This window comes from Betta splendens, chromosome 13, assembly GCF_900634795.4.
Source record: "Betta splendens chromosome 13, fBetSpl5.4, whole genome shotgun sequence".
NCBI classification, from domain to species: Eukaryota; Metazoa; Chordata; class Actinopteri; order Anabantiformes; family Osphronemidae; genus Betta; species Betta splendens.
In genome coordinates this window covers 16,658,447-16,685,124 of record NC_040893.2, presented here as the reverse complement: position 1 = coordinate 16,685,124, position 26,678 = coordinate 16,658,447, and the positions used below count along the sequence as shown (strand labels likewise).

Sequence of the window (26,678 nt, the reverse complement as noted above, 5' to 3'; positions counted from 1 at the left end):
TCTTGGCAGAGTGTGAGTCAGTGGAAAGGAGCCAAGCACCTGCCCTTTACCCGAAACTCACAGGAGAGAAGGACAGTGAAGCAATCTGGATGTGTTGTCACTGCGGTCTCCAGAGGAACGGAGGCAGGATAACGTTTCTACTTCCTTGAATGATAAAAGTACTTTACAACGCTGGCTAGTTCAGTTTGATTTTTACCATAGGCACAATTAGAACTCCCCAGTATTGCATAGAATTAAATTAACAATATTGCGGTAAAGTTTAATTTCCCCCACATAAAAAGCCAAGGTCACAAAATCTCATAAAGATGAATATCAAAGCTGAGGTGATGAAGGAGCTTGTGTCGTATCATCACAGCCAATATCAGATGTTCAGCCGAGCAATGGAAAAGATATGGAATATGAATATGCGATAAGGGAGGCGAACACAGTAGGCCACTCCCTATCTACAGCCCCATTAATCCGTGATTAGGGGACTTAAGAGGGATTTATGGCAGAGATAAGAGCAAGGGGGCGTCTCCCTCGGGGTAGCCAGACGGAGCCTGGAACCACGCCTGCTCGGGGCAAGGCCGAGCAATAAACCACAGGAGCAGAAGCGGAGGCAGCCTTTTCTGTTGAATCAGAGGAGATAAGAACCAGAGAGGGCAGAGATAAGAGGCGAGCGATGGAAGGAGGGAGAAAAGGTGAGGTACTGCATTACTGCTGATCAGATGACATTAACAAGGCAGCGAAGCCATTTTAACATCAGGATCCCACCCTGGAATCCACCACTTGAATGACATCAGATCAGACCTGTTTTTAAAGTTACACAAGGCTATCACTTACGCTCCTAAGAGGCAGGATTAGAGCTCGGTGAGCGATTGTGTCGGGACCCAGAGGTGGGTGATTGATATCTTTATGGCCTCTTCTCTTACTCGTCTCTTTGTTTCCATTTACCAAACAGAGTGGGCTACGGTTACTCCATGTGTACTACAGCAGCACTCGAGAACAGATATTAGTTTCCCAAAAAATAGTACCACTGTCCAAATTTGTGTTCGGAGAATAAGCACACTACAATTGCTTCTGTATACGCTGATCTGAGCCTACAAACTCACAGCCGGTTACAATGCTCCTATTGATGCTTGAAGGAAATGTGTGCAGGCTGCACAAAGCTCCTTTGTTGTTAATAGGGCTAACGCACAATGAGAATAAGGAAATAAAGGGAGAAAATGTAATATTGTGCCTATCGTGGCATCTGTGCTGCAGCTTTCACCCAATCGTGTTTTCACTTCATTTCAAAATATACACTATTCACTGAAAATATCATAAACAAGTGGCTTTCTTTCCATTCCTTTGGGCCAAGGGTTACCTAAAAAAGCCCTGGGTCTCTGGCACAATCATAGTTACTCATCACAATGGGACCCAACAAAGGTCTGGAATCCTCCCGGAGCACCAGCCCCCAGCTCCTGCATATGTCAGCTGTGAAACACATCCCTGGCTCTCCCCTGGCAATGCACACGAGCCCAAGAGTTAGAGACGGCAGCAGAGCACTCCTCTGGGAGGCTGGGGCCCATCCTGCTCTGGGGCCCCCATCTGGAGCTAAGACAATAGCGGCAGTATTTCCACGTCTGCTCAAGGTTTCCCCGAAACACCAGGCGTGAACGCAAACATGATAAAGGAGAGCTGATGCTCATAAAACACCTCTTACGTCAACAGAGGTGATCTTTGTTTTACCACTCCCTAAAAATCTACATCTACACATTCAATCAGCAACATAACAATGCGGTGGAACTGTGAGAAGACAAACCCAGCGGAGAAATACTCTATACAATAATGAATTTTTAACACAAACCCAGGGGACGCAATTCTGGAGGAGATGCAGCTCCTCCTGACGCCGCTCCGCTCCGCTGAGTGTCATTAGCCACAAATAAAAGCTGTCAAGCTCCGCAGAAGGTCATAAGGGCAGAATTCATTCCTGCAGGATAAATGCAGTTCCTAGGCTTTATTATATCCATTCACTGAGACATGGAGGAAATCTGTAGTGGAAGAGGCTGGAGTGCTTGTTAGGAAGATGCCTGTCAAATTGGCTGCGGAGACCGGGCAGATGGGCCGAACAGAGCAGGGCGGATGCGGGCGAAGAGTCGGTCTGTCTGCGCGCGCGTGTGTGTGTCAGTCTGTCTGGTATCGAACCATCAATCTATTCTCAATGTGTGTGTGTCAGTGTGTGACTTTGAGCAGACTCGCAGGCTCCTCGACTTGACCCTGCGCATTCACTGCAGTGACCTAAGAAAGAAACCCAGCTGTACCTCTCGTGAAAGAGCTCCAGCACCGGTGTCAAGGATGTCATTCCCTCGGCAGAGCGCGTGCACGGAGGGAAGCGAGCTGTAATTAAATATGGAGCCCAGATGCCCAGGCTTAGGCCCTCCATCAGGAAGCTGCTCCGCGCGGCCCAGTCGAGGTTTGGAGCAAGGAGAGGATTACAGGAAAGAAGCACAAGGGAGCGCAAGCGGCCAATTACTTCTTGTTTGTGTTTTCCAGCATAGCCAGTTTTAATGAGGTTTGACCAGCGCAATCTCAGCAATGCATCAATACAGCATGCAACAGCAGGACAGCAGAAGCGGGGTAATTCAATATACCAGCCTTTTATTTCCCAGTAGGGACAGCAAAAGTCTCACCGCTGGCTTCTTCTATGGGCTGCTTGACTCAGCGTCCTCAGGAGGTTGTTAAATCGTATTCAAGCAAAACAATGTGTTTAGCATTTAAAAAATGTGATTAAACTATACGATAACCTGAGTAGATGATTATGTCTTGACTTCATACATTATGCAATGATTTGGTGGTTAAAGCGGACAAAACTGGGATCAGTTTTGCATCCACAACAATATAGAGTGAGTTTTGCTGCACATCTATTGGTGAGATTCCAGCCGGGAGGGGACTGTGACAGGTTGCAGCGAGTTGAGGGGAAGGAAGAAGAGCGTCTGGGGAGCAGCGAGGAGGAAGACGGACCAGCGCACTCCGCTGGCACAGCCCGACCACACGGTGTAAAGCAGTTGGGCTCAGCGCCAAGGAAAAGAGCAGCTCTGAAGGGATGCCAAAGCGAATGGGGGCCGGCACGGCCAAAAAGCAGCTAATGCTTTTTAAATGTTATTTGGTTGATGGCAGGGGCCGATAGAGGCCTACTGCTGAACCGGTATACTGTTACAGTCCCTGAAAGCAGAGCTGATGACCTTAACCACTTATGTAGGCTATTCCCAATGTTCGCCAAACACATTCTGAGCAAATCTCAAACAGCTGTGGCCGAACGGGGAATGTCAGTCCCGGCATTCAGTGGAGGGTACAATGGTAGTATTGACGTTGGCACATCTCTTTATGGTGCCCTTTAGGGTGAAAGGGTGAGCACGGAGCACATCGCACCGGTTCCTGAGGCTGCTGTGGGGAGGTATCATTCAGTCAGACGTGGCTCCGGGGCAGAGCGTAGGTTAAGACTTGGAGCCAGTGCTTCACGTGGCAAAGTCCCAGAGACACCAGAATGGGCCTGCTGAGTGGGGCATGGCCCCCGTCCAGCCAAATGGAACACAAATCGCCCCAAACTGTTCCAAACCTGGCCTGGAAAAATGAAAGTGGGATGTAAGGCATGCCATGTGATGCACAGTAAATATTTGGTCAAAATTAATGAAGGGGCAAAGGCTGCCAAGAAGCCTTTTTCAACACATCTACAGAGGGGAGACTGTGCCCAGTCTGGCATTAAAATGAAATTTCCTTCTGCAGACAAACTGCTCACTGGGCTGTCTGCTTTCCAGCACCCACTTACCACGTCCTCTCCTCAGCACACACACCAACTGTCCAGGTACGCAGCGTAGCTAATAAAACACTGTTATTTCTTTAAGACTTTAACTCCTAATGACTCCATAATAAATGGATCCCAGATCCTTCGTTTCCATCTGCCGGCTTCCTACGTTTGACAGCAGAAGCGCCGTCAGACGTCTGAATAACATTTCTGTGAAAACCTGTTTTCCAGGGGGGGAGGGGGAGCCCGAGCGACGGCAGACAGCTGTGATGACAAACGCCGGAGAGGAAATGTCCCCGTCACCAACAGCATCTCCGTGTGTTCCACCGTCCCACTGATGCAGGCTTTTATTGATTCGCCCGACGTCACCCTGACAAGGTGAACAGCAGTGAGGCAGCCAATTCATTTTTCTTTCCGATCCAACTATCCCCTCATCCACTTTATGGTGTCAAAGAGGCGCTGATCGTTTTCATTAAGGCGCTGAGCAGAGAGCGCAGGGAGGGAGGAACACCGGCAGTCAAGCAGCACAGCGCACCTCACAGACGTCATCAGGCATTTGGCCCAAGTGTCTTCTGAAGCAAAAAACACTGAGCACATAACGGTTTGAGCCTCGACGCCTCCGATTAGCAGACAGCGGAGACGTGGGGGGGAACAAAAGGTGTGAGGAGGGAGGGGCCAGCGGCTGGAGGGAGGGGCCAGAGGCTGGGGGGAGGGGCCAGCGGCTGGAGGGAGGGGCCAGAGGCTGGGGGGAAGGGCCAGAGACTGGAGGGAGCGGCCTGCGGCTGGAGGGAGGGGCCAGAGGCTGGAGGGAGGGGCCAGCAGCTGGAGGGAGGGGCCAGAGGCTGGAGGAGGGGCCAGAGGCTGGGGGGAGGGGCCAGAGACTGGAGGGAGGGGTCGGCGGCTGGAGGGAGGGGCCAGCAGCTGGAGGGAGGGGCCAGAGGCTGGAGGAGAGGCCAGAGGCTGGGGGGAGGGGCCAGCGGCTGGAGGGAGGGGCCAGCGGCTGGAGGGAGGGGCCAGAGGCCGACGGAAGCGGCGCTAGAGCTGCAGCCGTTAAAAAGCAAGTTTCAAAGTTATTTGTAGGAGGTGAAAATCCCCCAAGTTTGAGTGTAAGTCAACAGCATCCGCTCTGTTCCAATGCTTCATCAGAACTTCTGTTTTGCAAAGTGGCACCACGCTCATTTAAGGAACATGTCACCAGTTCGCAGAACGTGTGATCATGGATCGGGATTAGAGGTAATCTCACAGACCACAGAGACTCTGTTTACAAAATGGAAATTCACCAGTTGTTTGAATCCTCGTCACCATGGTTACAGCTGAACAGCAGGAGCGGCTCCCAAAGCTGTACAATAATGAATTTCAAGGTCACCTTCTCATTAATTATGTTTTCCAGCACTTCCTCCTAAACGCACTGCTCTCCTCCTACTTTTATCGCTCCTTTGTGCGACAGAATTAGCCCCCGGATCTGGTACATAATCAGTCATCGTCAGATGAGTTGCTGACGCAGCTCTGCAGGAAAATGGCTCATGAACATGAATTTCCAAATGCATCAGTTGCACAGTGAAAAAAAAATAAATTTCAATGTGTAAAATGAACGGGAAGTAATGTTTGATACGGAAGAAGAGCCTTGTCACCAGAGGGAATCTTAACTATGAAAGATTAGCGAGGAGGAGGGGAGCCAGAGATATTTATCGGCTAATTAGCAGTCTCTCTTTTAACTGCTAATTTAATCTATTCCCCTCACTCCCTCTAATGGCATTTTCCTCTGTCAGTTATAACCAAAGAGAGGTTTAGCATTTCAAAAGTGTATCCAGGCCTTTGCAACGGGAGGGTAATAGAATGGTGGCAGAGGTTGGGAGGAGGCCTGAGCTCGGGGAGCGTGGAAGAAAGGATGGGCGCTGGAGAAAGGCGGCTTCGGCGCCGCGTCCCAGTCTCAGAGGGGAAGTGAAAGAGAGAGAGGTCTGAGCCTTCTTAACATGCACAAGGCGAAGCCCCCCCTGCAGCATGGCTCCACCACCACGGCCTGAGTGGGCAAAATTCTCATACCTGCGTGAGGACTCACTGCTGCGATGCTGAACCCTTAGGTCCAAACCTTAGGTCCTTCTTTTATACCTGGATTATTTAGGCAGCACTGAATCAGCCTCCGTCTCACACCACTATCACCTCAATCAGCACATCTGCCGCCATGAGGGACTAGTACCGATATGCAGGGGACCAGATCGGGCGCATTCCCGGAGCAGCATCACGGTATGTTCACCCGCTCTGCGCTCTGTTCTCCCTCTGCTCCACCCCCCTCCCACACCCCGGGGTTGCCTTTGTGTCGCCCCCCCCCCCCCCCCGCACTCCCCACACACTCTCATTCCCTCCAGAAGCATTCTCTTCCCCTCCTCCATGCCCCACCATCACCCTGCTCAGGCGACACAATGCGGCCTCCCGGTCCCTACAGGCTTTCGCTGCGCGTCGGCCTGTTTTAGTTAAGAAAGGCTCGGCGCTCACCCACCACAAAAAAAGGCAAGTCTTAAAAAATTGGGCCAAAAAAGTGGGGGATGGGTAAGAGGAGTAAGAGGATGAAGAGATTCTTAAAGCCTCCTTTCATCACAGCCCCCCCCCCCCCCCACACACACACACACAAACACGCTCCCCACCTCTCAGCTTTGTCACTCACATCTATATTAGTGGAGTCATGGGGAAACTAATCCACAGCAAAGCCAAATCGAGTAAACATGCACATGCGATGCGGAATCAAGTGTGGATTAGCGTTATGTAATTTGCCATTTTTCATAACAAGAAGCGAGAACTTTGGGGAGCGCAGTTTGTGATGTGAGACAGAAAGCAGACAACACCTTTCATCCCGCGAGGACACGCCATTCATCACCTCCACGCGGCGAGAGGGAATGTTTGCCCTCCGCGTCAACTGTCACAACAAGACGCATTAACTGCACTGACGCGAGTGGAGTCTCCCCGCAGCATCGCAGGCTGCAGAACAAAAGCTTATGTTGAGTGGGAAACAGCCACAGCAAACTACGAACTACTGACAGCAGACGGATTTGTTAATTAATCCAATTAAGCCGATCTTTTAGGACATTAGGGGAAGATGGGTTGGAGGAAAGCAGTTCATTAGACGTCGCCGCCTAATTCATCTGCCCTCAAACAAACCGCTCTGAAATGTTTATCTAGTCGGTCATTAATGACTTAGTCATGGTTCTCATGAACAGGAAGAGGACGCTGCTCCCTCCCACATTCCTCCACATGGTTTCACTAAGCCAAAGTCGGCCTAATCCTGCAACTTAGGCTGCAAAATCCCGCTTGATTTGGATTAGGATCAGATTAATGTGCATTAGTGAAAGTTATAAAGCTATGGCTTCATGGGCAGCGTCACCTCGTGCAGGTGTGAGAATTTTCAACTTTTGACATGTTCCAGCCGCCGCGCCCGTTGAAGTAGTAGGGTCTGTGTGTGTGTGTGTGTGGGGGGGGTAAAGAGGCAGGAGGCCGAGACGAGTCTCACCTGTGGCCTCTGCTCGTTAACTGGCTCTGCAGCCCGCTGGGTCCTGTCACGACGCTGTGATGCAGGAGGTGGAAGGCCTCTGCAATTTATCAGCACTTGGGAGTCAATTTGTAGAGACCCGGGCTCTGCTCGCCGCTGATTACCACGACGCCACCCCGCTGCCCACATCTTTGTCATCACTTGTCCAGACTCTCACTCCGATACCATCACGCAGGGGGTTTATGACAGTTTGATGTTTGCCTTGAAACTATGGCTTCATGTGGATCTCGACGGCTCTTACCGCCTCACTCTAAGCCTGAGCGCCACGTTAGGTGTGAGAGGAGCCTCCACCTTTTGCCCTCGTCTGAACTGTACAGTGTGTGTGAGGTGTGCATACGATCCGACGAACACGTGGAGCAGAGATAACAGGCGTTCAGTGTGGCAGCAGGAGGACGGATCAGCTGATAAGAGGGCGAGACCTGATAGATGGAGGCATCAATTTACAACCTTCACACAGAGCACATGAGTAATATACAAGTCAGCACAGGCCGGAAGGGGGCAAAGGTCAACTCATCGCTCCTTCGTTTTCACATATCCAAAAAAAAAAAAAAAAAGAAGCACCATGTGATTCCTAGCATAAACGTCTGATACCCTCTGATTAACCCTCCAATTAGCAACTGTTGAGTGGCTAATCTGGACTGCTGTCTAATCTAACACCAGTCTCCAGTCCATCTGCGTTTGCCGGCCTATTCTCACGCCTCTCGTGGGATTTTTTCTTTCCAGACAACCCCACAGCTTGCCGTAATCGGAAACCCTGGTGTCAGTCACTGCCTCACAGGGTCGGAGCGTTACTGAGTGGGCACAGGCTCGGGATCCGGCCGAGGGCGGAGCCGAGGGAGTCTCCACCTGGTTCTTAGGTCTCACCTCTGACCCCACTTCCTGTTTAGGTGTTACAGTATTTCCTCAAACGGCTGCGGTACCAAAGGCTTTCCCTTCATCAACACATCCCTGCGCCTCAACAAAAACGCCGCAACTCGTTCAGGCAGCCAATCAGGGCGCACAAACAACATTTGAATGTGGATGATGAAATTATGCAGCAAGACCCTGGCGGAACATGTCCAGACGTCGAATTAAGACCTGATGTTGAAGGCTGATATTCCGTTGGAAACGTTTTCAGATGTTATATTAAATGGACAGGATGCAGTTATTGCAGTTAGAGACTGAGGCCTTAAAGCACGGATTGGCCCAAATGCAGGTTTAAGCTTGACAACAATTACACTGACTCATACTGTGGTAATTACAGTAAGTGTGTTAGGAGCAAAGGTCTTTTGTAGTTTCCAGTCTGGGTTTTGTTTTTCTTTCTTCAAACCGTCCCGCTGGGTTTCATTCACTATGCACTTCTCCTAATGTCTTTTAATAGGGCGAGAGGCATTTGCTCCCTCACAACTTAGAAGCAACTGACCTGGAAAACCACAGCGATCATGGTCCAAAAACTCTATAGAAACGTTCATGTGATGAGTGAGGAGGCATAATGTGAGAGAGAATAAGGAACAATGAAGGCAGCTCCAGGAGACAAAGACGAGTGAACCAGGCATTAGTACAGTAGCTCCACCTTAACTGGGAAAAGCCAGCGTGAACACACTGAGCACCAGCGTCCGAGTTGCTCGACTTTCAAATATTTTTCTTTTTAAGAATGCATTTCAAAAAGTGTCGCAGTCATCAGTAGCGGACAGGGTCCCGACAAGGAGACGCGTCTCCACCGGGGCGGGTGCTGTCTGTTTGACCGATGGTAGCTGCTCTCCACCGATCCCACACGGCTCCAACGCTTTATGTGAGCTCAGCTTTTCGCAGTTGCCCTCGGAGTTGAGGGTCCCATTGCACAGAGCGCTTCACTGATGTGCATCAGAATCCCGGCCTCCGCAGAGGCTGCTCCGCGCAGCAGAGCCTCTATGCACTCCCTGTCTGAGCAAAGTTCGGTTCTCAGCTGAAAGTTCGAATGCAGCAACCACCTCATTACTAATCAATGGGGTTCTATTCACTTAAAATCACACTGTGATGCATGTTGTCAAGTCACTACATAACTACACTTTTCTCCAATATTAAAAAAATTAATTTAAAAAAGTTAAAGCTAAATGGCTTCCAATAATGACCACTGACTTACCTGAGCACACATGGAGAATTCCTAAAAGAAATACAAATCCAATAGAAGTTGGAGACATCATTCAGCGTCTCTCTTGTGAGAAATGTTCTTGTACAATCCAAATTATTCAAAAAGCTATTTCCATTCCTTCATGTCAAACTTTCAAAGCAAACATTGAAAATCGCGAGGTTGGTTTGTTGGAAATAAAAAAAGAGAATTTCGCAACGAGCTTCCTTCGGCTTCTTGTTATCGAGGGGTTTTAGTAGAAAAGAGAGACAGGACTCTGAACAGCCGAAAGTTCAACGCCTTTCTGTTTCAGCTGAGCTGAATAAAAGCATGCGTTAACACCGCGGAGGAAGATCTGAGCAGAGAAGAAGCGGAGCCCGATCCTCGCTCTGAATTCATCCCGTCGTCGCCGTGCGCTCAGAAAAGAGATTGTTCTCATTCAAACCATCTCGTTCTTCTGCCAAAAGGGGAGACAAATATTAAATCCGCTGCAAAGTGAAAAGTCCAGGATGAGTGAAACAAAGCCGCGGTCCGCGCCGTCCCCGCGGTCACATTATTTCACTGCGCTTTTCAATCTGTCACTTGAGATCGGAAACTTTGCGAGTTCGTCCCGTCCTCCCGCATCCACCGGATCCGCGCGCGCGCGCACACACACCCGCGCTCACAGCAACTTTTCCATCACTTTTGCCCCGTCGCCGCGCCGAACCGTCCCCGTGTGCGTCGCAGACTCCGAACCTGGGACCAGAGGGGGAACCTACGGGTTCATGTTCGCAGCGTTTCATTCAAGAAACGCGCAGCGCCTCGTCGCTCGGTTTGCGCCTTTCTGCCCCCTCCACGCGGAGGAAATTTAACCTCTTCCCGCCCGGACGCCTCTGAGCAGCGCGCACAGAGCGCACGCACTCCTGGACGCGCTCTCACTGTATCCAACAATAAGACAAACACTATAAAACCACTCCGACGTGTTATTTTTAGGGTTTGTGCTTACTCACAAAAGGAATTCTACTGAAAGACACAGAACAGTGCGTACAGTATTTCTAACCAAACATTTAGTATATAATCGTTTTTAATATACTTTAGGTTCTTAACAATGAACTGTCGACTACTGTGTTTATACTAATATCATTAATTTACACCCCAAATTAAACCCTGCAGTCAACACTAATCCTACTGTAATTCAGAAGGCTTCTCTCTGATATTAAAAGGTAAAGTCAATGCTTTAGGGCTCTATTCATACGTCTATGCCTCATAGAAACCATTTATCAGGTGATTCATGCTTCTAGGTTTGGCTGCCGCCTGCGTGGTAACGTACTCACCATGAAAATGTATAATTATCATTTTTTACTCGTTAATTTTTGATTTTTTATGTTTTTAAATTTACAAGTTTGTGTCCGATTGTTATTACGCCTCTGGAGAATCACAATGTTTAGACGCAGATGTGGATGCATAATTCATAAGTGCGCGTGCTATGTTTCCTTGCAGGATCAAAACTGTGAAGAGAAACATGAAAATAAAGGAAGACGACGTGCCGAAGACCTTATCACTTGCGCCGCTCGAAGCTCGTGTCTGCGCCACTGAGCATTTGTTGCCAAACAGCGCCCTCCAGTGAAGGACGCCCGAACTGCACCAGTGGAGCTGTTTTTAAAACACAGACCTCGTTTCACCTACAGTGGGAAGTAAAGCGTTAGTCATCAAGCCCGGGGCTTCTCAAACAGTTCCATGTATTGGACACAGCTCAGAGCAAACACCCACTGCTGATCTTGAGTTCTAATCAGAGCTGCACCGCTGCAGGTTGAAAACCACCACAGAGAAGAGTCATGTTCGAAGTTCAACCGATGGACGGCTTACAAGAAGTGGGGAAGCTGAATTTAACGAATGCAATGAAAGAACGGGCAGCAATTAGATGGCACCATATGTTAGGTTTCAAACACCAGTCACAGGGTGGATGGTTACAAGCCTCAGTGCTCAGCCCAGACACGGAAACCGGAGTTTCTTTACTTTTTATTGGGTGTGAGGATTAAAGTTTCAACGCGATCTGAAAAATCACTGGATCAAAATAAACGTGGTAAAAAACCCCTACAAATAAAGTCTCATTGTTAAAAGCATGTGGCAAAATGAAAGGATTCAGACTCGTATCGTCATAGCTCATCATAGCTTCAGTCACTAGTGAAAGCTTTTACCCTCAACAACCCTCCTGTGCTTCACATGCAGCCTCGTCTCTGCTGCCCAATAAGCAGCCGTGTTGTTGTTTCTCATTCATCCATGTGTGCGTTATATCCCAGTTTTACACACTTCATTCCCACTTGCTCCACTTGTGCCCTGTTTTCCTGAAAGCTCTGCGTAAAGTGACTGTTCAGCTCAACAGTGCAATTTCCTCTAGCCATCAGCAGGGAACTGTAACATACATGTAGAAGCAATTATCTACAAAGTCCTCCCAGTGATTGGAGGGCGTCTGGAGGGGCTGATTAATACAAGAGGATGTGGACGTTTCGAAGTGTTTGATGTGGCACAGCAACGAGGGAAAACACACAAGTCCAACAATTTCATTATTTGACGCTTCGCTCATCTCCACTTCCTCATATTAATGCAAATCGGGGAGTAGTTATGTCACAGATGCCGGTGCCGGTGCCGCCTCTGTCCAGCCCGTTCCCACCAGCAGCAGCAGCAGCAGCAGCTTTGATCAGAACCGGCAGTCGGACAAAGAAGTGGCTGCAGACGTGGCCGGACTGCAGGCAAATGCTTTTGATCTAAACGAGCTCAGAGAATAGAAAAAGCTGCCGAGTTGAACGAAAACAAGCGCTAAGACGCGGAGGACTGAACGGATCATTAGGTTTTTGGCAGCACGAAGCATCTGTGTACTCACTGTGATAGACCTGGTTACATTTGTGGGCTTTGCTGTGGGACTTCAGGCCATAAGGATTCGGCAGCCGTTTGCAGAAGTGAGGCTTGTGTGACCCGGGGACGCGCGGGTCCTGGTGCCGACCCGTATGGTCTGTAGGAACTCCCAGCATGAGCAGCGCCGCCAGCAGACACAGGATTCGCATGGCGACGTGTGCGGAACCAGAACATGTGCGTGGAAGTGTTACAAAAACGCCTTCCTTGACGGGCTGCGCAGAAACAAATGTCAATGCCCTAATTTCATCACTAGTGCAAAAAGCTAAAAAACGAAATCCAGGGGTCTTCTTGAAAACGGTGCTTCCCAGTGAGACGCCTTCATGCTGCTACACTTAGGTCCAAACACACGAACCCCTGCAGTCCTGGCTGCGCTCCTAAACCCAGTGACAAGATGGGATCTTAATGAGAGAAACTCCACGGAGGACGTGCAGGGTGAAATCCACTCCCGTCTCCCTCTCGCCATCCCATCATTCAATGGGGATGCTGTTTCTCATCTTCCCGGCCTTTTCATACGTGATAATTCCCCTTTTAACATTCAAACAGAGTTTGTGGATGTTCCGTCTTCTCCTGTGATGTTTCTATGCGTGCAGGGGGACGGGGGATCCTGTAGGCTCCATGCTGAGCCTCTATTCACACGTTGTGCACTTCGCACAAAACCCAGGCCCCCTCAGCGCAGAGGTGACGGGGTGACGGGCGCGGCCGAGCAGCCCCATTCCCCGTTCCCTGACTAAGACTATTTAATGGCTTTCATTCCCAACTCACCAGCACGCCAAACAAAGATGGGATAAAACAAAACTATTCCCCCTGAAAAAGACGCCCCCCCGCCGAGAGGCGAACACAGCACTCGGCAGCAGCAACACTGTTCCATCCTCAGAGAGAAGCGTGCATTTGGAGCTTGTTCGCTCCACAGGCACTTCTACAGGCGGGCGTTTGGAGGAAAACACAAAGTTGTTCAGCTGCGTGAGTCACATTGGACAGAACGTTTCAGACACATGTGCAGCACGTCTGAGGTCCACACACACACACACACACACACACACACACACACACAGTTGGACGCTTACATTCAGTCCAGCCTTTTATCGCTCCGTCCTCTCCTTGAGGAGACATCCTTTCATTTATTCATTGTGCTACTTTTCTTTTTACAACACAGCACTTCCTACGTAGAGTCACTGTGAAGCGGGATTGGGCGGCAGGTCTCCATCTCCAAGGTGTTTCAAAGCGATAAACCCAAACAACACCAGGTAAAAATACCACATTTGTGTGAGCTGTGCTTCTTTAGTATTTCCAAGCCAATCAGCAGCAGAGGAACCTCTTCCAAACGCTTAAAACACAAGTGTGAGCATATGGAATAGTGTTTACTCAACTGAGCTAACATTTATGGAGTCTCTGACAACGTTTGGAAAACTCCTGCTTTTACAAGTTCCTGAAGGATCTGTCTGAATGACTGACGCTGCTGCTGCTGCTCGAATCTGCGCAACGCATCACGTTAAACGTTAAAAAGGACCATTTTGTCACTGAACGAGTTTCACAGTGAAAGGTGGAGGTCCCGCCCTTTACTGTGCGTGTTCGTTGGCAACAGGATCATTTCCCGCATGCATGACAGATTGCTAACATGGGAAGGATAAAAACTAAAAGGAAGAGTTGGGAGAGTGGGAGTGACGGGAGGAAGGAGAGGAGAGATGAGTCGAAGCCCAGCGGAAGCGAGATCACATTAGCATTAGTGCGTCACTGCTTCTGATTGGCTGAGGGAGGGCATGTCACCGGCAACAGCACAGGCCCCTGGGTCATTTACAGTGTGACTGGCAGTAGCATCTCTAACTGCAGACAGCTCCATCTAATGAACTAAGCTGCAGAGGGATTTAGATCAAGACAGTCAAATAAGTCCTAAACCATTAAAATGTTGGTCATCAGTACTTAGACTGGAAGCTGAGCCAGGTGGACTCCAATCGACTATATTTACCTTAATGCATGTATACAAAGACTAAAAGTGAATCTGTGATCGTCAGGCCATTTCTCATTCAGTCCTACACCAGAACCCAGGAATGCATCACCCCGGGCTCAACCCACCGTGAATACAGTCAACAGACGCAGATGAAGCTCAGGAAGAAGCCAAAAAATCTTTTAACGACTGGACAAGACTGTCTCTCATCACCATTGTATTCAGAGGCAGCCAGAGTTAAAATGAAGGGACACAAAGCAAGCGAGCTGCAAAACAGAGCAACAGAACACCAACAGAGGAGTGAGAACATTCTTCTTCTCTCTGTAGCGTCTCTGTTCAGCTTTCAGGCATGACCAGAAGAAGACGGGGGTCCAGTGGAGGAAGACGACGGCCACTAAAGAAATCTGGTTCTGTTCGGGGAATGCCCCCATGCGCCATGTTGCTGGGGGGGGGGGGCAGCCACAGAGGAGAAAGGCAGAAGGGGGGGGTCTTCACAGGATGCCGCAACAAGGTCCGGAGCACAAAGCAGGATGAGGCGATAAACAGACTGTTGCTTTTCTGCTTGCCTGCGCACACACAATCCCCTTTTCCCCGTGTCTTTTAATGGGCCTCACATTAGCATCTGTTTAGCGTCAGCCTCAATGTGGCCCGTGGAGGCTGATTTAAATAACCCAGCTATCACATAACATCCTGGCACAGACTTCAGCGTACAGTACGCTCCAATTTGTTGAGCCCAAAGTGCTCAGAACCTGTTGGAAAAGTGTTTAGGCGCTGATTGTGTTAAAGCTCTTCTGTCAAATTGGGAAATCTGTTTGGAAACATGTGAACCTGATTATGTTACAAACTAGTCAATGCTGCAGAGTCCAAGTCTGATGCACTAGAAAATCAATAAGAGAAAACCAAATTAAAACTATTTTCTGACTGTTGCCCTTGTCCGAATGCAGCTTTTTGAATGATTTGTGATCTGGGATCTTTTTAGAGCGTACAAATACATAACGGAAGCAGCACTGGGTTCACAGTTAATTGTCTTAATTAGTTTAGAGACAGTCGACCTTTAATGAGCACCGCTAGCGCTCAGGGTAACTGAGCCAAAAGATCCTTTGTTTATCACTACTGGTCCTCAGCCAATCACAAGCCAGCGAGCTATCGACCCGGAGCACGGCTCAGACAACAATCTGACCTTTATAAGTCAAAACATTATCTGTTTGTGCCTGATTTGTTAAGGAAGGTTGTTCTCAAGAGATTTCATTATGCCTTTTAACATTTTCTCATCCCAGAGCATGAGAAAATATTCATCAGCAGAGTAACTGGGAAAATGGGAAACAGCAGCCAATGAGTAAACAACAGCTGATCGCTGACATACGTCAGTCAGGCTGGTGACGTCACAGTCCTGCAGGCCAAAGTTTCAACAACAACAATAACACAAATCAACAATTGGCACATCCAAAACCAGCTCCAGCTGCTAAACAGCCAATTGAAACTAAAACACAGATCTTTACAGATTGAAACATTTAATCTTATTTTTTCAGACCATGGCTCAGATCATGAAAATCTAAAAAATACTGCCAGTAAACTACACTGTCTTGTACTTCTTTGTGTAGACATGAATAACATTTACATTAGCATTTAACATAAAAAAATAAAAATAGCACAGCTTGTTCTTTCATCATTCTTGGTTAAACTTAATTGTAAAAGTACCACAGACATAAGAATTTATAGATATTAATATTTTTCCCCAAAGTTATTTCTGCCAGAAACTTTCCACAACTGTACTTAAAAAGGGATTGTGCAGTAGTTGTGGTTTCAGTGGGGCCTGACTGATCTCCCTCTAAAGACCCAGAGCACAGAAAAATGCAAAGACACAACTCATGCTAAAAGCATCTCAAATAAAAAGCCCATTCTTCCTCTCGCGTTCCCTGGTGCCATCAGCTGCCAAAACAAACCGGCGCTGCGATGACTGTAATAAATATGACTGATGGGATTTCTGGCGCTGCTGACCTCACACCACGCGCGAGTCCGGGGAGCAGGTGTTGCTGAGATTTACAGCCCCGTGGATTCTCCCACAGCCAGACTCTGGGCCGCGCTGCAGAAACGGGCCGACGGCGGCTCCACTGAACTGACTGATGAATGAATGATTCCACTACTAATAAAGCCGGCAATGATTTTGGAGCTCGTCAAGCCGTCAGTCATGGCTGACAGTTATTAGAGCAGTTTGTACTGGGAGGAGCACGCGGGGCCATCAGCGAGGTGGGGAAGCTCTCATTATGTGTTTGCTCATAAAAACCAGTAATTGATCCGAGAGCGAAGGCACCGCTGGATCGTGTATGTACAAGGCTTTGTCACAAATGAAATATGGAGGAGCTGCCTGCGAGTGGATGGTTCACAGAAGCTGTGATTGAAGGGATGCACAGAAGCAGCCTTTGCTTTGCTAACTCACACTTGTCACCATTAAACATGCATTTACCATTATTACAGACCTGATTGAGTCTTTGGCTGATGAAGTTGAGACTAAGGCTCGACAGTGGTGTGTGTTTTGTGAAGCATGTCTTCTGCGTAGCACAACCAAACAGCTGGGCAGCTACATCTGTCTCAGAGCTAACATGAAAAGTCATCACGGTGCTTTCCAGCACCAATACGTGACTGTTCCTGGCAAACGATACCACCAAGCTAATGTAACACTGTCAGTTGGGCGCCCTCCCAGGACTGAGTGTTATGGATGCATTATAAATAACTGGATCCGCTTTAAATGGGTGCAGACGCCACGTGGGTCTTTGGGGCATCTGTGCTTTAGATCACGGTTCTGTGGCACAGCTGGCTGCGCTGGCGTTTGCTGCAGACGTCCACAGCCGGCTGCCTTTGCAGCTCCTTCTACAAAACGCGTGTGAAAGGATTTATCTATTTATTAATATCAATGAAATTCTGATCATGCACGCATTAAGATCGGGGACCGCACAGCCTCTGATCTGTGAGAAGCGTTCACGGGAACGCCTTCTGGGACCGGCGCCGTCGTCGTGTGATTAGAAGTCAACACACTGCACACTGGGCCGCTTGTTGTTGCCATGTGAAAAATAGCGTGTGAATCAAAGGTGGGAAAAATAGACCAGAATCTATTTCGGCGCCCACTAGATGCATGGGTTTGAAATGATTATCATAAATACATTAGGCGTAACAGTGTTACTGTGTTAGACGTGAGGGGAACCATTTAAATGCATCGCTGCCGCGTCTGGAGGAGCCAAATCATTTTTCTCCCTCCTGCCTTATGATGAAGAACGTGACCCATTTATGTCCTAAGAAATCACTTATTATCCTGTGACTGAGATATGAAATGAGTTTGATGGAGCGACAGCGGCTAATAATTAACCCTTAACAAAACCCAATCCAATCTTCTTCCCAATTATCATGTGGACACTAGAAGGTGGATGTGAATATCCTAATGGGCCTCTCGCCCCTCTCCTCGTGTTTCTGCTCCCTGCCCACTCGTGCTAACTCCCAGCACAAATCTCAGCCCATCTCCAGTGCCTCTCCAGCACATTAGTCCACTTGCTATCTTGACAAGAACGGCTAATAGGCCCATTTTCTGGGACGGCGCTAAGCTAAGCTGTGCGATCAGGGAGATGAAGAGATTGGATGAGGAATGGAAAAAAAAATAAAAGTCCACTGACCTCAGCAGCGCAGAGCTGCGGGAAGAACATTAGAGCAAATTATACAGCGTCTCATGTGATTTGCTCCTCAGGCGTGGTCAGGGATCTCGCTCTACTGTCGGTACAAGGAATCTACTTTTGTTCCCAGTATCATGAGAACCAGAGCACTAAGACTGATGCCCGTGAGTGGGCGTCAGGGGCCCTGACGCGCTGATGCTGGGGGTAATACATACGTAGGGGGTGACACTGTCAAGGCAATTGGTTTTCAGGGTGGGGACTGAAGGCCAGCGCAGCCGTCCAGCGATGACGGATAGGGATCACAGCCCTCCATCTCTCTCATGGTAAAGCTGTCACCAGCAGGCGCTCAGACGCCGGCCGTCCATCTCCCCAATAAGGAGGAACGTCATCTACCACTGGAGATGGGCGCGAACCATGAGTGGTGGTTCTCACTGGTTTGGAGCGATGCATCCACTTCTGGGCTCTGATACTTTTATGAGCATATCAGCTGATGATATAAAATCCAGTCATGCATTTTCAGCTGTTTATCCAAAGTTCAGTACGTTCAGTACGTAGACCCAGACGTCCCCTTCCCCACTGTGGCCTCCAGCTCCTCCTGAGGGAACCTGAACCTCCCAGGCCAGAGACACAGCGTCTCCCACACAGCTGCATAGCTTCACTGTTTGGGTAATTTAATCCACTTAATTCAGCTGCGTATCAGTCACCACAGTGCCTGCACCAGCCTGGTGGCTATTTATAGTCTCACTGCACTAATCCCGCGTCTGATCACACTTGTGTTCAGACAAACTACAGGTAGCGGCGTCAACAAACAAGTCATCATACCGTAGTCATACACGGCCTCTACCTTTTTTTAGATGAGCTCCATAGACGTGTGGATTAAAAGCCTGCATTGTTCCGTCGGTGCCGGCTGATATTTTCTATGCTATGTGTCAAATCTTTGTTCGTTCAGCAATATTAACCTCCCCGACTCCACAGTTCTCGCTAAGACTTCACTCTGTTCCCACATCCATCAGTTCCCTGAATAGTGTGTACTAGGCATTCAGGGGTGACTGCTCTCAGAGAAGATAAAATATAGTATTATAGCAGCACCCCCTTATTCTGCAGCCTGGCAACCTTCAATTCCCTCACTTTCTCCCTATCTTTATTTCCATAACCCGACAAATGGAGCGTCTCTGTGAAGCTGCCATCCTTTGTGATCTGTGACAAACGCGATGGTAGTTGTCAGCGGACCGGCAGGATCCGAGCGCTGACGTTCTCTCTGAAGTCGCGCTCAGCCTTTCATGTCGGAGCCGGAGAAACCAAAGAGCTGTCTCCTCGGCGCGCGTCCGCCTGCCGAGCGGCGGCTAGCGGAAGCGCGGCTTTTAGCGCCCGCTCTAATCCACTGCTTTCACACAGGTCAGTCTCATCTATTATGAATGTGGAGCTCCGTGCAGAGCTCTTTGATATTGGGAAACAATTTAGAGCTGAAAATCGGTGTCTTCAGGGACCTGCATTAACATTTTCTCATTTCCCAACGTGCAGCTGCGTTTTACTAGTAAAGAGCTCAGTCTCTGTCCTGCACTAAACACTGCGGCAGGTTGAGGACGACAAGGACATCCTCCCCAGCTGCCTCAATGTCACGTGCAGTGTAATCAGAAGAAGAGGAAAACTAGGTCATAAATCAGGGCAACTGTTCCTCCTCAGAGGTCACTGAGACAGAGACACTGCCAACGCGTCCTCACAGACGCTTCACTCCGGCGCTCGGAGGTGCACTTTGTTTTCACCTGAGCTGAAACTGGCAGCTGTCAAGATGATCCATCCAGCGAGTCACGCTCCCGGAAAATGGAGTCTTTGGCAGCGGCCCACTTTGTTCTATCAGCGGCAGACTGTGGTATTAGGGCGCATTAGCCTCATTTCCAATTCACTGACTGGGCCAGATCGATTTCCTTCATTTTCATGCACAGATGGGATTAAATAGCCAGATTAAAGATGAACTCCTGGCAGCGGCCGGCGACAGATAGCATCCTAGAGACGAGCCCCGATGCAGGGAGACTGATAGCACAGTTTACTGCCTGTCTCCATTCAGAGCATGTGCAGGCTGCTGAACAGAAAGTTTACATGCAAATAGTTTGGTAAGAAAAGATGTTTGGGCCAATATTTTTAAAGTTGTCTTTTTGTTATTAGTGCAAAAAGGCGCAGCGCGATGCTGACGCTAATTACATGGTGTCAGTTATTTTCTGTGTCTCAAACTGAATAAAACCTAGAGCTGTCAAGCTGCTACACACAGCGACGAACCTCCTAACAGCTCTGGCACTTAAATTAAATTTGCCTGTTTTCCAGCTGTGTGGGGTCCACGGGACCACCTGGGGTTCCGTTTCCAGGCTGTGACAACACATTGAGAGCACCCCCCCGACTCTAACACACGTATCGTACCTAACTTTCTCCAGACTTGATGACTGCGTGTTTATCGGTCTCTCAAGGGAAGACTTACATTTCCAGCGCTTTGTTTCAGCAGCCTTAACATGAAAACCACATTTGAATTTATATTTGTTGCTGGTGCTTGATGCTTATCTATTCTTTTCATGTGGGGAAACTATGAAAAGAGAATGTAAACGACTGCCTTCTCTAAGAGCTAGACAAGATATTATTTGTGACTATATTTGCAGTGATGTTCCTTTAGTGCTGAACTAATACATAAAACCTTGTAGAAGTAGATTTAATGGCAAAGTTGTTGTGTTATGTTGGCGTATCAACAAAGTGGCCGGTACATTTATGTGTAAAAACCAGCACATTAAAGATCCACAGCATCCATGATGCCACTCCACCTCGTTTACAGGTGCACCACAGAGAGACTTGAGCCTTTCAGCAGATTCATTCAAAAGCAGCCCGCTCAAATTCTGCACATTCATCCCTTTGAACAGCGAAGGTCGGAGGCGGCGTGACGGCGAGGCCGCGGGCTTCACAGCGAGCGCGGTGGGAGGCAGCGGTACCTGTGTAGCCCAGAGAGTTGTCGTCCTCGTGCTCGGCGTTGGGAGCAGGCGTCGCTCCCTCGGCGGCGCCGTCCTGAGCGGCTCCCGTCTCTGTCAACAATAACACCACAGGCACTGAGAACCCGGACGCATTGTGTCTACTTTCCCCACCCGCGGTCCAGACCTCCAGCCCTCTGCATCCCTGACACAGGCAGAGAGTGAACACACTGAGGAGTGCTGGACTCCAACCTGGAGAATTCTGTCTCTGGCGGCGGAATCCAAACACCCACATTGCAGTAAACCAAATATCCACAATCCCAACTGCTCTGTATTCCACCACGTGTCTCAGTCGAATAAACCAATAATCACAGGTAATCATTCAGTCCCTCCTTCAGGACAGATCCAGTAGAATCTTCTGTCGGGCCTCAGCAGGAGGTCGGGATGCTGTGTCCTGTGTGGGGCTTAAATACGTGTGTGGACGTGAAACAGAGTCATCTCTAGCGTGTCAATGGCCATGCGCGGCGGCACCCCAACGGGAGCACATGGGCAGAGAGGAGGAAGAGGAGGGCCGGGGCACACGCCGCATGACTGACGGCGTCACTCAGTGCAGCGGCGCCGGCGCACGGAGCCGGCGCGCACACAATGATGCGCCATTAACTGCTAATCAGCCCCTTTTGATTCGGTCTCGCCTTTTGTGCCTGCACCGGCTTCGGGGTGACAGGTTGAGTGCGTGTGACAGGCGGCGTGAGGGTGTGACAGACAGTGGGGGAGGTGGGCAGTAAGAGGCCAAGAGGGCTGGAGTGTACGTGGCTCCATGGGGGGAGGGGGGGGGGGGTAGTAGGAGGCCAACTGTGGCCTTATGACGGCTCTGTGAGGAATAAATCAGATGCAGCGGTGCCCGTTCTCTTCGTGGCCCACGGACAAGGGTTAATTTAGGGTGTGCGTCTGGGGTGGGGAGGTGGGAGGAATCTTAATCAGAGAGCAGCCACCCTCTATAGCTAACAGAGTGGCAGTCTGTCAGAAGTATCTGCTTCCTCAATGAGATGTGGCATCAGTTAGGTCGGATCGCAGCCGTGCAGACAGGATTGTTCATTGGAGAGCACTTCAGGGCAGCGGAGTGTGAAGAGGAGAGTGGCCCGGCGTCTCGTCCGGCCCCCCCTCCATTAGGGAATCGGTCGCAGACCTTCCAAACACAGACGACCCACAAGTCCCGTTGTGCACTCGGTGAAATCGTCAACACACACACAAAAAAAAACACATGCAAAATACAGCTGCAATTAATGTGAGCGTTAACGGGGCTCACGCTGGACTTGTCTGTTCATCCAGACCGCAGCATGTGACTGGCATCAGCTACAGGACTAACACCAAGCACACAGGCCACAAGCATGCACAGCAAAAATGCACATAATGACGTGATGAGGATGGGGGCGTGATGGAACACAGGCGGATGTGTGACCTTTACAGCGTGACACCGTGAGCAAGAGTCCAGCTGGGAAACACAAGCTTAGCCCTATAGTTTTAAGATAACAAACCCGTTCAGGTTCTTGACTCCTCTGCGACTGGTTAAGTTGTTTATTCAGTCCTGTCTGATTTCATGGGTGGTCTGGAGTCACACGTCTAATTAGAGGCCACTTCGGGGCTTATTAACAGGTGGCGCGTCCAGCTGCCCCTGGGACGTCACATATGAAGTCAGGCCCTGTGTGTTGCCTTATTACCCCCTGTTAGCCTCAGCCCCAGTCTCCATGCTGGCTAATTAATGGGGCACATGTGCAGAGACACAAAGGCAAAGGCCGGTCCTTCAGCAGCCGCTCCTGCTGGACGCGTCCTGCCGTTCGAGCCTCCACACATTTTCTCTTACTCCATCAACCAGTTCACAGGAGCCACAAAGGCTTTGGCTCGTTCTTCTTGTTGGGGTCATATATCAGGACTCAAGATGATGGTGGCTGTTTGCCGTCGGGACTTTAGCCCCCGTCTAATGTGACGTGATGACAAACCTGGTGTTTGTGCTTTAACTTACTGCCTACATGGTCTGGTTAGGTTTGACACAGGCTGAATAGACGTGACTGATGACCCGCTGTTGTCTCCTTGTTATCCTGTCATGTATTGGCAGCAGCTCTCTGGCTCTGGAAAAGGATGGATGAGAGCAGGGAGGCTGCTTCTGGGGCTCGTTACCACCACTGACTGATTGTTTGCTGTGGGACGACTTTCTTCACATCACAGAGGCCTATTTCCGTAACACGAACTACAGCTATTTCAATCATTAAATCGTGTTTTTGGTAAATGGACCGACTAACATATGTTTACTTTTTGTTTGATGACAGAGGGAAAATATGAAAGCCTGCAAGAATGTTAATTATATTAACAAGGCTGAACTCATTTACATTTGTAGCACTGATTCCTTAAAGCTGAAGTTTTCTAAGTAACATCTTCACCCTTGGACCTGGATTCAGGTTTTACGAGACACGTCCTGAAGATTTGTCTTTTTCAGCAGAAGTCATTCTGCCCGCTTCATCCGTTTCCACACCACAGTTATACTCATTTCCATTTTGATTGCACTTTCTTTGTTTTTTGCATGACTAATAGAGTTTTAATCAGCCCCCAAGATACACACAGTATACATATGCAGTAATCACACCCTGCTGGAGAGCAGGAGAAAAGAGAAATTATTTCGTCTGTAACTTCTAAAATAACTAAAAAAGAAACAGAGAAAGACAAGAACCACATTTAACCACAGAGCTGAGAGAAAAATACACAATATGACACTAAGTCATGTGTCACATAACAACTCAAATATCTACAACTGATCTGAGCTTTGCTTTAAAAGCAAAACCATGTAACTCGTGTAATAGCTGCTGTTAAGATGAGAAAAAGCTGGTGGTGGGTGGAAAGTCATTAGAAACAGAAGGACAAAGTGTTTAAAAGGAAAATGTGATATTTTTCCAGGTATTTAAGGAATTACCTAAGCTCCTACTGAGTCAGATGGACTATTCCCACTGAATGTAGCTGCTGCCAGTAGCTTCAGCACAGCAGAACACAAAATAAAGAAAATGCACCCAGCTGCTACAGCCTCAACATGAGGAAACAAGACCCAGAGTTACAGAGTTCAGCCCTGCCAATGGTACAGTTAAAGTCAATTACATATAAGTACACAAATAAAATCTAATGCGTTCATTGATTTTGCTAATAGGACAATTTTGTTACTTTGGCACAAAACCAAGCTCCAGGCCTGCATTTAAAGCTGAAAGCTGTCGGCTGCAGCTTCACACTCACTACGCAGACGTACGACTATTGATCTCCTCATCTAAGCGCCAGCAAGAAGGTGAATATGCATTGACCAGAGTGCAACAATTCTATGGAGAGGCCTCCGCAGCCTGCAGAACCGAGTCACAGATCTCTAAGTTGTGCTGCAGCTGTCGTGAGAAAGTGGAGAAAATGACACACCAGCTCTGCAGACTGCCTGACTCTGAACCTTCATCATGTAAGAAACGGGGCCCTCATAACCCTCGTAAAGTATATTAATAGCTAATTGATAATAGCTTTAGGCTCATGCCTGACCAGCGTACCATATAAATCACTAAAGAGGGAAAATGTATACACCATAATGTAAATCATTACTGAGCGTATTTTAGGACACGGCACCAAGTCAAACTCACACAGGGCAATAAAAATGTCTCCTTTTCATGTTTGGATCGTAATTGACTGTGATGTGAATGCGATTTGCTTTGAAGGGTTAAAATACAATTTATTAACCAGCTCAATACGCACACATTGCAGCACAGTGGAAAACGGAGCATGACGGGAGCGATCCGATTATGTTTAACGATCGCGCCCCTTATATTTTCAACAGTTATTTCATGCCATTTAGGGCCACGAGGGCGACGGTGACGACCGGCGCTGATCACGACTGTGTCGCTTCCCATGGGTGCTGCGGCGAAAAGCACGACTTATGCAATTCATCAAGTGATCTCGCAGATTGGTTCCGCGCGAGCTCTGATGTCTCCAACAGCCAGCGCTTCGGCGGTCGCTGCCCCAGCTGCAGGAAACATCAGCGCGGTGGCAAGCAGGTCGCCATGGCGATCAGATCTGCCGGCGTGTGAGCGAATGAATGCACAAAGGCGTCTGTTGACAGTTAACACGGCTGTTTCATGCACTGCAGCGTTGGTTACAGGACCCGCAGCAAACGAAGCGCGTCAAAGCTCAAAGCTGGAATGTGACGTCTCTGACGGCTTGATTGCTTTATTGTAGTTCGAGAAAAGTGAAACAAATATGAGCCAGTTGGTTTACGGATGCATTCGCTTGCAGGGAATCGGCACCCGACCGCAGGGAGAGAAAGAGAGAGACGGTTCCAGGACTTGAAGGGTGTTAAATATTGCATGGTCACTTGACTGAACTTCCGAGCAGCTGCTCAGCGCCGAGACTCGGAGTTCGACGCTCGAAACGTCACTGTGACAGCGGCTTTCAGGGAGGTTTTCTCCCTGACGAGCGTCAGGTTGAGGGAAGGGCTTTTGTGAAGCTCCGTCTCGTTCCCACACCTTTGAGTTACGCAACGCCTTCGCAGCGTCTGCCTGAAGCTTCACTTCTCACCTTTGCTGAACAACACTGTGGTCGAATACGTTGAATAAGCAAGAAGTCTGAACTTGCTGTGACATCCCAGCGGAGCTGAGGCAAGCATCCTTCAGGCCGCCCGTCCCTATGACACCGGAATATGTTTGTCTTGACAACAGACAGGCAGAATGAAGGGCACAGAAAGAGAGAGAGAGAGAGAGAGAGAGAGAGAGAGAGAGAGAGAGAGACGAGGCCTTAAGGCTTTAAAGCGCTGCCGCTGAGGTGAGCGGCCGCTGAATGCGTGTGAGGCATCAGTCTGTTTGGTCGTCTGCAGCTCGTGGTCATGATTCATGAACAGCTTGTCAGCATCCACAGCATCACAGCCAACAGACTCACGAGCCTCCATGACGTCAGTGAAAAGAAATCAGCTCCATGCGAGACTGGCTCAAATACTGAAGTTTTATGCTTTCGGGGCTGATGTGAAGACTTAAAACCTGTTTCCCGCTACCTTCTTTTTACCTTCTTTTCTCTCTGGGCCAGACCTCGAAACCAGAACCAAGCCTCTAATCTGTCCTCCCTCCCAGCGACACAGCGTCTTTGACAAAGTCTGACGGTTTTGTACAAAACGTATTCCACAGTCGTCTCAACTGTTTCTGACCAGGAAATGACACAATCACCTCTGACTTAAAGGCTGCTTATCGTTCTCTGTTCACCTGTGCCCTCACAGCTGCTCAACGCCTGCAGGCTGTTTGTGTCATTAACATGAGCCGAGGGGAATTCTGCAACATTTTTAATTAGAGATGCACAAAAGGGGGAGAGATCCACCAGCGATGTGCAACCTTCACAGCCTTTGATGTGATGACACACGGCTTTCAGTTCACACTAGACACACCTATTAATCTTGTTCTTCTCTCAAGCTGTGTTATGGTCAAAACAAGTGAGCGAACACTAAATGCGTCTTGATTTAGAAATGTTTGCAGAGCAGCTCTGCTGACATGTAATTATTGCTTCACACGACAACACTGTCCTGACCTCTGCTACACAAACACAATAGAGCGACTGTTGAACACTGTGCATGCATTTACTGGACGGGTGGATGACAGGAAGTCAAAGTCTTGCATTTGCTAAACTAACAAAACCTGTGTTTGAACTAGACAAAATAAAAGTTGGCCCAAAAAGAGCAGCAGTCATGTGTCACCACAGAGTCAGAGGCCGCTTCCTCTGAAGCATCTCTGAAAAGTGAAAGGAACACTGCGGTTATTATGAAAGATTCTCTGAGACCATGATGTTGAGATATTTGAG

The 26,678-nt window shown here is 48.8% G+C and overlaps 1 protein-coding gene across 10 annotated transcripts in view; it reads right to left on the bottom strand.

Annotated features, from left to right (window-relative positions):
- robo1 (roundabout, axon guidance receptor, homolog 1 (Drosophila)) overlaps positions 1–26,678 on the bottom strand; it is a 172,667-nt gene that overhangs the window by 94,339 nt on the left and 51,650 nt on the right. For 5 of the 10 annotated variants that reach the window (XM_055513884.1, XM_055513882.1, XM_055513883.1 and 2 more), the window contains one exon: positions 20,853–20,942. The exons of 3 other annotated variants lie outside the window; for them this stretch is intronic. In XM_055513884.1, the coding sequence (XP_055369859.1) occupies positions 20,853–20,942 (90 nt within the window). Of the gene's footprint in view, positions 1–9,405; positions 10,219–12,250; positions 12,447–20,852; positions 20,943–26,678 lie in introns of those variants that run through there. 2 more of the 10 variants (XM_055513885.1, XM_055513889.1) reach the window with 2 other exon arrangements.